Genomic DNA, 13755 nt, shown 5'->3' with positions numbered 1-13755 from the left:
GATTTCATGACGTCTTATTCAGTTTCTATGGGCCGTGTTCCTCAATAGTATGTAATCAGTTGCTAAGGAGATGAGGGTATACTTCAAGGGGTTCAAATATAGCAAATGTCTTTTATGTAATGTCATAGGTTTATTGAACTGACATTATCAATCAATCTCAGTCCACGCATAGATTTCAATGAGGGAATACTGTTTCTTTACCTTATGAGCTTCCTCCAGCCTAACATATGTTTTGCCAAGTTTGAAACACTAATTAGAGGAGATAAACGTACTGTGTTTGGACCTGTGTTTGACCTACTTATTTTCTTGGAAGTTGACAGTAACTCAACAGTTTGAAATGGCGGACGAGCCAGTGTTTACATTTTGCGAAGGTTGAAATTCGAAGTGACAGTGGAAACTACTGACAGACTGTCGAACCTGAACCCTGAAGAATCGAAGAATAGATCCTTTTCTGATCGACCTATGACCTGTAACTCATCAAAGACTGTTGATTTTTATGACCGGCGAGTGTCGATCATGATTTCACGTTCGTGCCTCCGACCCGGCATACGCGACGAAAGAGTGACAATGCTGCTTTGTGTACATGTGACTAGCTTAGGATTCCTTGGAACATTGTTCTCATCATTTGGGACTGGACTGTGGCCCAAAGCTTTACAAAGTGTACGAACATAGCAGTGACAGCCTTGCGGGGAAGGTGGCAGACGCGGAATTCTCATGGTTCGATTTTGACATTTTGAACAATGCAACGGGACATGCTGGAGTATGAGTGGCAAAATTTTGTGTTTCGCCTCACGGTTATCTTTGCAATTTCCATTCTAAACGGAAACAAATATACTAATTTTACCAGGTAAGTAAATGTTTACGAACGTTTTGCCGCACAAATAGGGATAGGTAGGGGAATTTTTTACAAGGTTTCTGATTTATATGTTAGATACTGTTTATTTATGTTTGGGGCTGTGTATTGTAATTGAGTTTGAATATTTTTTATAATAGAAGGTAATACTTATGATAGTGAGGTTCCTACCACTAATTGTGGAGGGAGAAATCGTATAATTGTATTTTTCGAGTTTTAATAAATGTTTCATACAGCATTTCCATCATGTCTGTGTTGATATTAGTCATGTTGGTGGGCCAAGCTGAAGTAGTGCGGCTTTAGTGTTGTATACGTGCGCAGTGAAGCCTTGGTAATTGAAATCAGACGCATTTTCAATCGAAATTGATACCGTCTGATTTATGGATTGACCAATCATGTTCAAGCATTTCACGTAGCCATGGTAGAATTAAATATAGAGCGTCAGTGGGAAGAATGCAGTATTAATTCTCCACAGAAACAAATACTGTTCGGTGTAAAGGGACATTAGCTGTGAAAAATATATGAATGGAACACTGAAAATCAGTGATGACACCAGGTGTTCGCGAAAAGGGTAAACATGTCCTGTCCTACCGGTAGCACCCGCCATTCACACAATATGCCTACAATTTGTCTGATGCTGCACAGCAGTTCTCATGTATGTCAAGAAACTAGACAATCAAGTGATCGTTGAAGCGGAGAATCCAGTATATTCCTTTTATAGTTTGTAGGTGACCCAGCCCAGTTTGACATACAACATGATGAATCTCCGGGACCACATTCCACCATAGGCTTGAGGTCTATGCGCAGTGATGTGATAAAGTTATGCAGTTGACAATATGCTCTATACAAAGTCTATTTGTCAGCGACAGTATGTTTGATCTAAGGAGTGGTCTAAGGGGCCAGTATGATAAAATATTTAATATCCTGAATACAAATATGAACGATGATATCAGGTGTTCGTGTATATATACTCTACCGAACAAAAGTTTAGACTCACTAGTGTAAATATAGCCATTTACTTCAGTCAACTGTTCTAAAGTAGATTTTGCAAAATATTCCATACTGTTTAAAGGTACTGTTTACACATGAACCGATGTATTGTAAAACGAATGTGTAACGTTGAAAAGATTATTGTCATGAGTTCAATAAATGATGAAACTCAGTGAAAATTGACGAATCCTTAACAAAACTTTACACCAAAACGCAGCTGTTCACATGCACGATATTTCCACATGCTTTTCAGCAATTTGATGCATGATCCTCGTGCAATTAATTTGCATAAGGGCTGAAGATAGTTCCCTGAAACAAGTGGAGAAATTCATCTTCGATGTAACCTTACATACATACATAACGTATAGTGAGTGCTTTAAGTGAGTCTAAACTTTTTATGGGTAGTATATATAATAGATCACAGGTCTATTGCAAACTGTTCGGTAGTTGCTGTTTGCATTCGTTGAGGGAACACGGTTCCAGAGTATTTTCTTAAAGAGGTGTTTACCTTTGGTTGAACGAGGCGGACAACAGCAAGATCGTTTGTGACCAAATTTCCTGATATGATGTATGTAACGAATGTTTGTTGAAGTTGCAAATATAAATTTCGGCCCTGAAATGCAGAGGGCGGTCCACTGTTAAATGTGTTGCTGTCATGTAGCGTAAGGGATGGGAAACAGGAGAACAGAGTGTCCCGTGATTATTCTCTTCAGGTGAATAATCTGATTGTTTGTCACGAATAGATAGTTTGCCACGGTACCACTGATATTACATATGAGATTAGATCACACGCGATATTGGTGTAAAATTACTATAAGCGGCAAAAAAGCTCATAACTACCTCCACAATTTGAGTTCGAGTCCAAATTATCAAATTCAATTTTGGTATAGTTTTTCTTTTTGCCCGTTAGTTTACTTTGCCAAAGATTTCATCGTAAAAGACGTCAGTTTGAGTCTATATTGGTCGGTCTGCGGGTTATTTACACTGTTTTGCCCTTGTGTGTGTTCGTTCATTTCTGTGAGGAAATTACCGAACATGTTCCCATGGGTCTGAGAGTTATATACTCAGCGAAAAGGAGACGCATCAGTAGTTTACATATGTATACGTTATGTATTGTTAATATAATCAGAAGAGCATCTGTATTTGTTCAAATTTGGCACCCCATTGCCACTGAACTAGGTTCAGTATGGCACATATCGAATGTCAAGGTGAAGGTCATATCATGACCCCATGATAAACCTGAACTGTCTGGCACTTGCTCCATGAAACCAGTCAGATCACGAATTGTGGCCTAGGGGGGTGTTCACTAAACCAAGCATGTCTCAATCTTTGCTGTGGCTATACATTGACGTCGCAGCCGACGATGCCGTGGGTCAGAATGACGTCTTGAGCGAATACCTGTGATGCCGCGTCGCATGTCTGCGGCTGGCGATGTTTCGTTAAAGAAATCCAGGAACGTTAATTTACCTTTAGATTGCCTTTTAGATGCAATTGATGTTATGGTTGTTCCAATTCGCATGTATGGCTCAGAGATATAGGGACACGAGCACTTAGAAATCATAGAAAGAATTCACTTAAAATTTCTTACATTAGCTTCCGGTTTGAGAAATAGCACCCCAAATTATATGCTTACTTTGAATTTTGAAGACAGCCTTTGAGTATCAAAATCTATAAGGGATTTATATCGCATTGGCATGAATTAGCTTCTGAGAACACATATTGGAAGCCATCCCAGATTATATACTAGCCACATAAAGAAACTGTGTGCTGGCGATTAGGTGCCTGACTCTGAGGGTGTGAGTTCGAATTCGGATGGGGCTCGACTCAAAAAGTACTAGATTTTGTACTTTTACTAAGAAAGTGTAATCCCAAATATAACATATGTTATATCTCGCCATGGGCGAGAATATTTACTTGTGCTCAAAAATACATGTTTTAATGTTTTGAGGTTGTAAATGAATGAAAGTATGTTTTTAAGTATCATGGCGCAAAATGTAACTAAGTTTGACTTCTTAATTCTTGTAATTTAGAGCGATATAAAAAACTTCGACCATGGGAGAAAACAATTTGGCCCAGTTGCGAGAATATTTACCTTTGCTCAAAATACATATGCATGTTGTTGTTTGTATTGCTTTGGAGGTGGAAAGTATGTTTATAAAGTATCAAGACAAAAAAGATTAAATCATTTGGTCTTAATTCGTCTAATTTAGAATCGTTAATGAAAATTGTCTCTCATTTGCTGTTTTTCTTTATATTGCAAACAAATGATTAAATACATGAACGTACCATGACACATAATTTAATTGAATTGAACTTCACTCGACTGTGATACAGTATTAATTTCTAACCCATTCTGGTTCGAGTAAAATGGGATTAGAAACTGTCCTTTCCTCTAAACTTATTTCTTGGATAGGTTAAAATACAACTAAGGTGTGCCAATTTGCACCACCACACGCATTTCAACATTTTTAGCGTTATATCATATCAAACGTATATCGTCTCCTTTATATTTCAGTTTGTAATATGACTGTTTCATTTTTTTTTAAATATACCGTGTGATCCTACATAAAGAACAATGACCTGGAAGTGAACTGGTCTAAACAAGCGTTTAATTACGTGATACGCATGACATGTTCTCTTGAATTACTAATGTGTAGTATATGTGTAATGTTATAATATAAGACAATTTTGCCGTTGAAATGAAGCCCTATTCTACGTTCCCAACATAGCGTCAATCAAGTGTTTGGTCTGTGTTCGGTCTGGCTTTGCGGGCTTTCAAAAACAACTTAAAACTCACAGATTGGATCCATACACTGACCTTATATCTACCACTATACCACCTTATAAAGTATCCAAGCGATGTATTGTGAAAAAACACGCTCTTAAGAGAGAGAGTTAAGCTCTCGTTCCACATTTTCTACATCCTCTACAACACAAGTCTTCGGTGCCAAAAGCACCTTAAAGATGACAGATGTATCCTGAATTGTATTTAGAGCCATGGACGAGTATTACATCTACCTAAATACCACTTTGTAACGTCATAATACACCACTTGTATAGATAACTGGTCCGTTAATATATTTTCTATCAAAGAACGTAATTGGTTTGGAATTTGTAAATGCTTATGCACTAACAGAAATTCGCATACAATGTACCTAAATACCACCTTACAGAGTCTCAAAGCGTAGTATTCTATGTACATGTTACTGTAAGTAACGCTCTGTGTTCATCCGGTCTAATTAATTAATTGCCAGTTAATTACATCTGTATCCAGCTTGCATTATGGGCCCTAAGTAGAATTTGTGTGTTTCAATCCGACGATCAGTCATTAATTACCTTTCACGAGCTTTCAGTGGTATTGAAAGCTCTCGCCTATTGTTTCATTAATAAATTGTTTCACGGATGAGTATGTAATCACTGGGCACTTAAAACATTAGAAGTAATGCCATGGAACAAGTTACCTAACTACAATATGACGTGATATTTTATTGTATATGATTTGAGAATACGGAAGCACTGAAAAGATCTTTTTAACCACCAAGAGCAAAACACTGGTGGTCGAGTTCAGGATCGAGTGATGATTGAAAATACCGCTTCTCAACAATCTGCGAATGATCCAGAGTTATATCACTTTTTGATGTCATAGTCTCAGAGACCAATATAGAAACACTGCCTTGTGTTGAAAACTGTGTATCTGGCCTTCTGTTTCAATGATACATTGATTCATGAAACAGAACATAAATCACAGCAAGATAAGCCTCAGTACAGGAACTTATTTCTAAATTTGTTAACGTACAACATGTGAATTAACTCAGTGCAATTGGTAATATGACTCTTGTTTTATGGTACAAACTACTACGTTTATCAATGTTATGCGTGTACGTACATATAACATTAAAACATACTCGTCAAATTAAATTGTTGAACATGAAATCTTGCTTTTCATTTGTAATTCTTGTGACATCAACAGTGCTGTGGGAGCTTTAAACTGTAACGAAATATGTCTTGTCTTATCCAGAGCTATTTCCGTGGACTGGTTGTTGCTTTTGTTATTGTATTTTTACCGTGAGTACTCGGATGATATCCCAGAATTCTTGACTTGTTCGTGACCTCTGCTGTGCCACCCGCTGGGCAATTTGTAGTATAAGTATAGAAGGATCAACAAAGATGAAATATTTTATTCTATAATATTTCCATCTTCATTATTAATGATAACAAATGAAAACATTTTGAAGTTTAACCACCTGCCAGTGTTAACAGATGTTAGGATTGAAAAATAACGAAGTCAATGTACGTCTTTATATTTTGTCTTATAATCCTAGTTAGTTTATTATTATATTTGTATACATTTTGAAAGTTAATAAAAAGTACACGATCTGCTTATACCTATAGTGAAGTTATAACATGTAATATCTAGACATTTTATAAAAACATAATGCAAATATTAAAATTAAAACAGACATCAGTTATAGCAACAATGTCAGACACATGACATGGAACAGGATTCTTTGTCAGCTGCAGATGAATGGCATATCGTTCCTTTATGTGGATATTGATGGATACATTCCTCGAACAAGGTAATAGCCTGGCATTGTTAAGCTATAATTTTAGTCTGTTTAGGTTTTAATATTTGCATTATGTTTTTATTCATTTGTTGTAGCATTCAACAGAATCATTATTTTCGCCGTGAAGTGTAATGAGACAGTACACACTAGGTCGCACTTAGGGCGCGTGTGTGAAATATGATTCACGTTGGCAATCTATAAAAAGGCCAGCTATTACAGTCATGTTATAAATTCACCATATGTATAAGCAGACCGTGTGCTTTATATTAAGTTTCAAAATGCATACAAATATGAAAATAAACTAACTGGGACTATAAGACAAAATATAAAGACGTACATGTCTAGATAACTGTGGATTAACACATGCATTAAACAACGCTGAATTCAATGACTTTAAACATACCAACAAATCAAATCATTATCACTCATGTCAGCGCGAAATCGGAACAGAAAAGCGCCCGTAAAATCTACAATTACATCCCAGTCCTCAGATGATTGCTCCAAAACAGTGAATGAGTATGGTTGTACGCCGCTTTCAGCAATATTCCAGCAATATCACGGATGACCCTAGAAATGGGATTTACACATTGTGGCCATGAGGGGAAGCAAACCCGGATCTTCCGCGTGAAGAGCGGACGCTTTCACCATTAGGCTAACCAGCCGCCCAATGACAAAATCAAACTGGTGAATCGATATACTTTATATGCAATCGTAAAGTGAAGATACTGAATAACTGTGAGCTTACAGGGAGTGAGTGAGTTTAATTTTACGCCGCACTCAGCAATATTCCAACTATATGGCGGCAGTCTGGACCAGACAACCCAGTGATCAACAGCATGAGCATCGATCTGCGCAATTGAGAACCGATGACATTTGTCAACCAAGCCAGCGAGCCTGACCACCCGATCCCTTTAGTCGCCTCTTACGACAAGCATGGGTTACTGAAGGCACATTCTAACCCGGACCTTACAGGAACAAACGATGATATAATACCGTATAGAACCGAACAGTACTGCGTTTAAAGCAACAATGCCTTTACTAAATTGTCATTTACGTTTGATCGTGTGAATTGAGATCCCCACTGTCGAGGTAAACAATATTTACATGAGTGTAAAATCGTTAAGTCCTCTTGATTTGTATAGTAGGGGGATTTGTGAACCGTTCATGAAATCATATGATTTTGGTTGTATATTTTCTTCGTTTAGGTCAGCAGATAGCCACAGGTATACTATCGGGGATGCTGCTTGCCATGCTGTGTTTCATCCTGTGCAGATGTCGACCTCTCAAACAAGCCCATAAAGGTATCTAGTATCTATGTGCCTGCATCCAGATTCACACTCTTTCTGCTAAGGGGGCAATAGGGTAGCCTCGTGGTTATCGCGTTGGCTCGTCACGCCGAAGACCCGGGTTCGATTCCCCACATGGGTACAATGTGTGACGTCCAACTCTGGTGTCCCCCGCCGTGATAATGCTGGAATATTGCTAAAAGCGACGTAAAACCATACTCACTCACTTTCTGCTAAGTTTCTGCATTGGTTAGACTAATCTCCGAAAACTCCTTTATATCAGCACAAGACCTTTCGCCGTTCAACGGCTCTTCAGGTGTTTGATTGTACACAAGGACAAACGTATAACATACAGTATCATAGTATTACAATATAATGTGCTTCACAAAACAGTTCAGAACTACACGATTCTTTCTTATCGGTGTAGTGAATCCGTCATGGTTTGATGTTACTCAACGTTATACAGCATTTCAGCTATACCGTAGGAGCCTGTGACTCTTAACCTACAATTACCCTTTCTTGGTACCTTCAACTTTCATTGGGGGGCGGGGCGGTGGGGTAGCCTAATGGTTAAAGCGTTGGCTTGTCACGCCGAAGACCCGGGTTCGAATCTCCACATGGGCACAATGTGTGAAGCCCATTTCTGGTGTCCCCCGTCGTGATATTGCTGGAATATTGCTAAAAGCGGCGTAAAACCAAACTCAGTCAGTCAGTCAACTTTCATTGCTGAGAATTTATGTGCGTGTCCAGAAGGTATCTCGAACTATTTAAACGAGTTCATCACTCACATATAATTTTGTGTTTTCATTTAGTGTTTGATCCAGAAAAGAAGTCCTTAGTGGGTGACACCGACCTTGAATTAAAGGACACGAAAACGACCTCGAACTTAGAGGAATCCATCACCGAGGTCAAGGTTGACTTCTCACTTCGAGACCAAGAAAAAGAAGACGCTGTGTCGGATGATAGCGCTGTCGTCGCTGGATCCTCAGTTGAGAGCGTTAACGTGGAGAGTCTTCGGGAACACAAGCCTGACGGCTCCGATGATAGAGCCAAGGGCAACCATGGCCCAACATCCGACTCTCCAGAGCAAAGGGACGTAAGGTGTGACAGCAATGGCTCCAGTCAGGACACCCGCGGGATCAACCCAACGCTTGATGATCAATCAGCTGATATAAGACTTGCAATTGACAAGCCTTTCAGCAGTGTATATAAACATGCGGCAATGCCAAATAATGGCATTCGGTCACAAGAGGCATGAGATAGACACGTCAGGAAATAAGAAATTGACCAATCATGTCGACATGAAACAGGCTGATCCGAGTTTACCGAGCAGACAACGAGATATGACCCCACCATTGTGTTTGACAGGGATAATTTTACACCAGTTATTTCTACGACTTTTCGATATGTGTCCGTCTCCTCGCGGCAACTCGACCATTGGTTATAAGAAATTATTTAACGTATAATTGAATCAAACTACAGTGGATAATACGCTAATCAGAAGCCAAAGTAAATCCTCAACGATGCGACAATATATGTCAACCCACAGGCGGACAAGTTCCAAAGTTTACAAGTAGCGAAAAGCTCAAGGCAAAAGTTAATGTGAGACGTTCCTCAAGGTATAATGCGACCTGGCGTGACGTCAGTTACTGTAACATCACATGAACGCTAAATAATTTAAGGAAATTACATGAATGCTAACATCCTGTGCCAAAAGCGGACAAGTCGTCAATGGCACCACAGTTCAATGTGCAGAATTTCTGCGCAAGAGAAACCGATGAGCGCAGATTAAAATTCCCGATTTTCACGTATCTTGTTTATTTGTTAGTCAGTATTGTCGATGGAATTCTCTAAAGGGGCTTATGACAATGTAGTTGTGAAAGATGTGTTATGTCGGATGTAAACTTCGAGTATTTGAGAACAACAGATATACTAAATATATGCCTTAACATTCAGCCAACTGACAAGGCAAAGATGTGGAACCCAGAATCGCCACTTTTGAAAATAACTTCCCCCCCACCAACACTCCACCATGAAGAATTATAAAAGAGCCTATTTCTAAATATTTTGTCTTAGAGTTTCTCGTAAGACCAGTTACTTTGCACATTCGTTATTATTCGTTATTTATTGAATGAAGATCCGCCTCAATGCAACCCATGTCATGGCTAAATGAGTATTAATTATTATATTTGAATGTGTGGATTTTACACATATCGGACACCATTTAAGTGATAATGTTCCAGCCTCATGTGAACTTTTCATAACTGTTTCTAGCCCCTTGATTTTAGCATATTTAAATGAAATTAAACTATTCGACAAATTATAGTCACTTTTTACCCTTAAATGTGATATTTGACTGACATTTTAGTGATTTTGAATCAGTTTGATTGTATCTAATATACAGTAAACCACAATACATTTCTCGCCACCAGTAGCTCCAAACTTACTAATGCGGCGTTAAACAATATTTACTCACTCACTCATTGACAGTTGTCCAAGCTTTACGAGGATCGAGTTACACCTGTTTCAATGGTTCTGTTAACTCAAAACCTGGAATACATTTAAACCTTTCTTACGTTCTGTTTTCATTCAACTAGGTCGAGGGGCGGTGGGGTAGCCTAATGGTTAAAGCGTTGGCTCGTCACGCCGAAGACCCGGGTTAGAATCCCCACATGGGCACAATGTGTGAAGCCCATTTCTGGTGTCCCCCGCCGTGATGTTGCTGGAATATTGCTAAAAGCGGCGTAAAACCAAACTCAGTCAGTCAGTCAGTCAACTAGGTCGAGGGGCGGTGGGTTAGCTTAGTGGTTAAAGCGTTCGATCGTCATGCCGCAGACCGGGTTCGATTCCCCACGTGGGTACAAAGTGTGAAGCCCATTTCTGGTGTCCCCCATCGTGATATTGCTGGAATATTGCTGAAAGCGGCCTAAAAATAAACTCACTCACTCGCTCAACTGAGTCGATGGTCCTGCTGGTGGAATTACGTCCCCGAGATTAATCATATGCTCAGTAGCATATTTAATCATGCAAAGTCAAATACAAAAAATATGTTTGGACGGAGACTGACTCCCAATCTGTTGTATGTCAAATCTGGTTCCCAAACGTTTTTCTTCATTTACAAACATGAGAATCTCTCAACGTCAGCACAGCAGCCCAAATTATGGGTTCAACGATCACTTGATTGTATGGGTCCCGATCCACACAACGTTCTCAGCGCTACTACATTCGAAAGCCTGTGATAAACTATAGTATTACGACAGGTCGTAACGTTACGAAAACTGTGGTTCGGGACCCACCGTCACATGATAGGTGTATTGTGCGGCATCAGGCTAAAATACCTCACTTTTAGGCAGATTTAGTGAATGGCAAATGCTACCGCTTCTGCAGGACAGGCTTACCCTTTTGCAAACACCTGGTGTCATCACATTCAGTGATCTATTCATATAGTTTTTGCAGCTATTTTCCCTTTACACTAAAGGAATTTGTTTTTGAGGGTGTTCTCTCGCACTTCAAGTTTCCCCAGAAATTATTGAGAAACTCTTTGTTTCCTAATACCGATAATAGAATGTAAAATTGCTGTTACATTATGTTGTAAGGTACTCAATATGGATGGGAGGCAAACCTTGTAGGCTTAAGAATGAACCTTACTACATCAAGAGTTATCTCCCCTGGTGTAGTAGACTGCTTCCTTTGTTGAAATGTCACATTTGACAGTAGAATTGAAAAGAAAGCTGGTTCAAGATGAATTTGGAAGGGTGTGACTATTGAAAAAGAGTTAGCTGGTAGATATGACATTCCTCTGTCTACAATATACAGGAGATGGGATTGAGCACAAGACAGGGACAGGGTGGCCAAGGAAGTTCAGTAGGCTACCGCGGATTGACGGCGATTTGGTCAGATTGTGAATTAGGGGAAAATTGAAAAACGTTGAGAATGTCAGAAACGAGATGATTAATAGAGGAAGTCCTCAGGTATGTAATGAAACCCTAAGACAAGAATTACATAGACTTAACTGGGTGAAAAAGCGCGGAATTCATTCCCTCACCATTGATGAAAGATCAAGATTGGGATAATGTTTTCATTTCTGAAGAAAGTTCTGTCTGGCTTTGTCCCAACTGTGTGAAAATGTGGACAAAAGATACTGTGAAACCTATCTACCAAGGCCAAAAAACATGGCCAGAAATTTCAGATTTTCGGGGTGGGATATCATCACGTGGAGTGACAACGTTGTGTATTTTCAATGGAAACTCGACGAAGGAACGATATATTGACATCTTGAATGATCACCTCCTTCCAACGGCCCGAACACTGAATGAAGATAATTGGATTTTCCAGCATGATAAAGACCCCAAACACACTGATGGCTACACAAAACAGTGGTTGTCGGACGAAATTGTTTACGTTTTAGACTGGCCCAGCTACAGCCCAGCCTTACCCTATTGAGAATGTGTGGGGACTAATGAAGGACCGAATAAACCGAAAAGAACTTAAATATTAGAAAGGACTCGAAATATTGAGGAAATGAAGAAAGAAGTGGTCAAATCTTGAGATACGCTGTCACACGATTTCCTACAAACTTTGATGGGTAGTGTACCAAGGCATATTCAGTCGTGTATTGCAGGACAAAGAGGTCTCACAAAGTACTGAAACGACAGACTGTAAGAGAATCAAATCTCAACATATTTATTTTAGTAAAACTCTATAGTTTATGTATTAGATATTTGCCTAAATAACCTTTTCAACAATTTCTGGGAATACTATATGTTCTGTTTCATAATTACATAAGCGAAATAAATACATTGTGAATTCAACAAATATGTCTCAGACACGTGACAAATATGTGCGTTTGTAGTGGAACACCACACAAATATTCCCTCCGTTTAACAGCGAGCTGTAAATAAGCGAGCCAGACTAGGCAATCACATGACTGATATCTTGTACAACAAACTCAAGACCAGCATAGGCTGCGTGGGAGCAGTTCTAATCCATCGCCACCCATTGAAGAAAACATCCAATATAACACCAATATTGATCTCCATTGGCTCCCAGTACAAGCTGGAATCAAATTCAAAGTTCTATCCCTGACATACAGCTGTTGCCATGACGTTGCACCAGCATACCTGAAAGAACTTCTCCAGAAATATACTTCAAACGAAACTCTAAGATCCGACGATCAACCACTACTCAAGATCAATCTCATATCCTTCGGCCAGAGATCATTCTCATTCTGTGCTCCTTCTCTGGAGCTGTCTTACTTTGATATCAAAACCTTCCCATCTTTAGCTGTCTTCAAGTCCAAACTTAAAACCCATCCCTTCTCCAAGTTCTACCTTTGAGACCTGCGCTTTGAGCAACCGCAATGGATGGAAAACAGCGCATAACAAATGCACTTATTTCTTATGTTTTACAGATTAAAAATAGTATGCAGCATATTGGGATCAGGAGATCCTGGCACAGTCAGGCTGGTACGGCTCATCATCAGCTCAGGGCCCTTGCCCGCTCTACACCTAGCCCAAACAGCTAATGGGACATCTCCAAGGAAATGCTGCCAAGTCGAACCCACGGACAATTTCGGAAAACGCCCAGCATATTTTGATAAACGTGAGCTTGGGCTCAATAGAACGCTGTGAATAAATCAATGGTTTGACCTCATTCAGGCTAAAGCTTACTGAATCAGGGGTTGTGTTGCTCACGCGTACAGGGCACAGGTACATTGTTCGCTCAGAGTGAACACTGTTTCATTAATATAATAATATGACAACCTGATAGCTGAATGCTTTTAAGATGAAATTCATTCAATAAATTTCATATGTTGACAACTTAACCGAAAAAGATTATTGAAAAATGTTACTCAGAATGTTTGTATGTATGTATGTATGTATGTTTGTATGTATGTATGTATGTATGTATGTATGTATGTATGTATGTATGTATGTATGTATGTATGTATGTATGTATGTATGTATGTATGTATGTATGTATGTATGTATGTATGTATGTATGTATGTATGTATGTATGTGTGTATGTGTGTGTGTGTAATGAATGTAAGATGAAAGAGAG

At 39.1% G+C, this 13755-nt stretch overlaps 1 protein-coding gene across 1 annotated transcript; it reads left to right on the top strand.

Moving 5' to 3' along the window:
• The first annotated feature begins 7584 nt into the window (after positions 1 to 7584).
• On the top strand, positions 7585 to 9713 carry LOC124270983. The gene is made up of 2 exons (XM_046706053.1): positions 7585 to 7709; positions 8507 to 9713. Exons 1-2 carry the CDS (start codon positions 7646 to 7648, stop codon positions 8950 to 8952), a joined length of 510 nt encoding a protein of 169 aa, XP_046562009.1. The 5' UTR covers positions 7585 to 7645; the 3' UTR covers positions 8953 to 9713.
• Positions 9714 to 13755: the final 4042 nt, after the last annotated feature.

The sequence above is a fragment of the Haliotis rubra genome, unplaced genomic scaffold (genome assembly GCF_003918875.1).
Source record: "Haliotis rubra isolate DU_JTF1 unplaced genomic scaffold, ASM391887v1 Scf1563, whole genome shotgun sequence".
Taxonomy (NCBI): Eukaryota; Metazoa; Mollusca; class Gastropoda; order Lepetellida; family Haliotidae; genus Haliotis; species Haliotis rubra.
Note: the sequence above shows the minus strand (reverse complement) of the source record. Positions and strands in the feature narration are given on the sequence as shown.

Excerpts from the sequence above, each read along its gene's own strand:
- LOC124270983 (XM_046706053.1), top strand. The coding sequence starts at position 7,646 with ATGCTGCTTGCCATGCTGTGTTTCATCCTGTGCAGATGTCGACCTCTC. Across the intron at positions 7,710-8,506 it reads TCTCAAACAAGCCCATAAAG|TGTTTGATCCAGAAAAGAAG; the intron begins GTATCTAGTATC and ends GTTTTCATTTAG.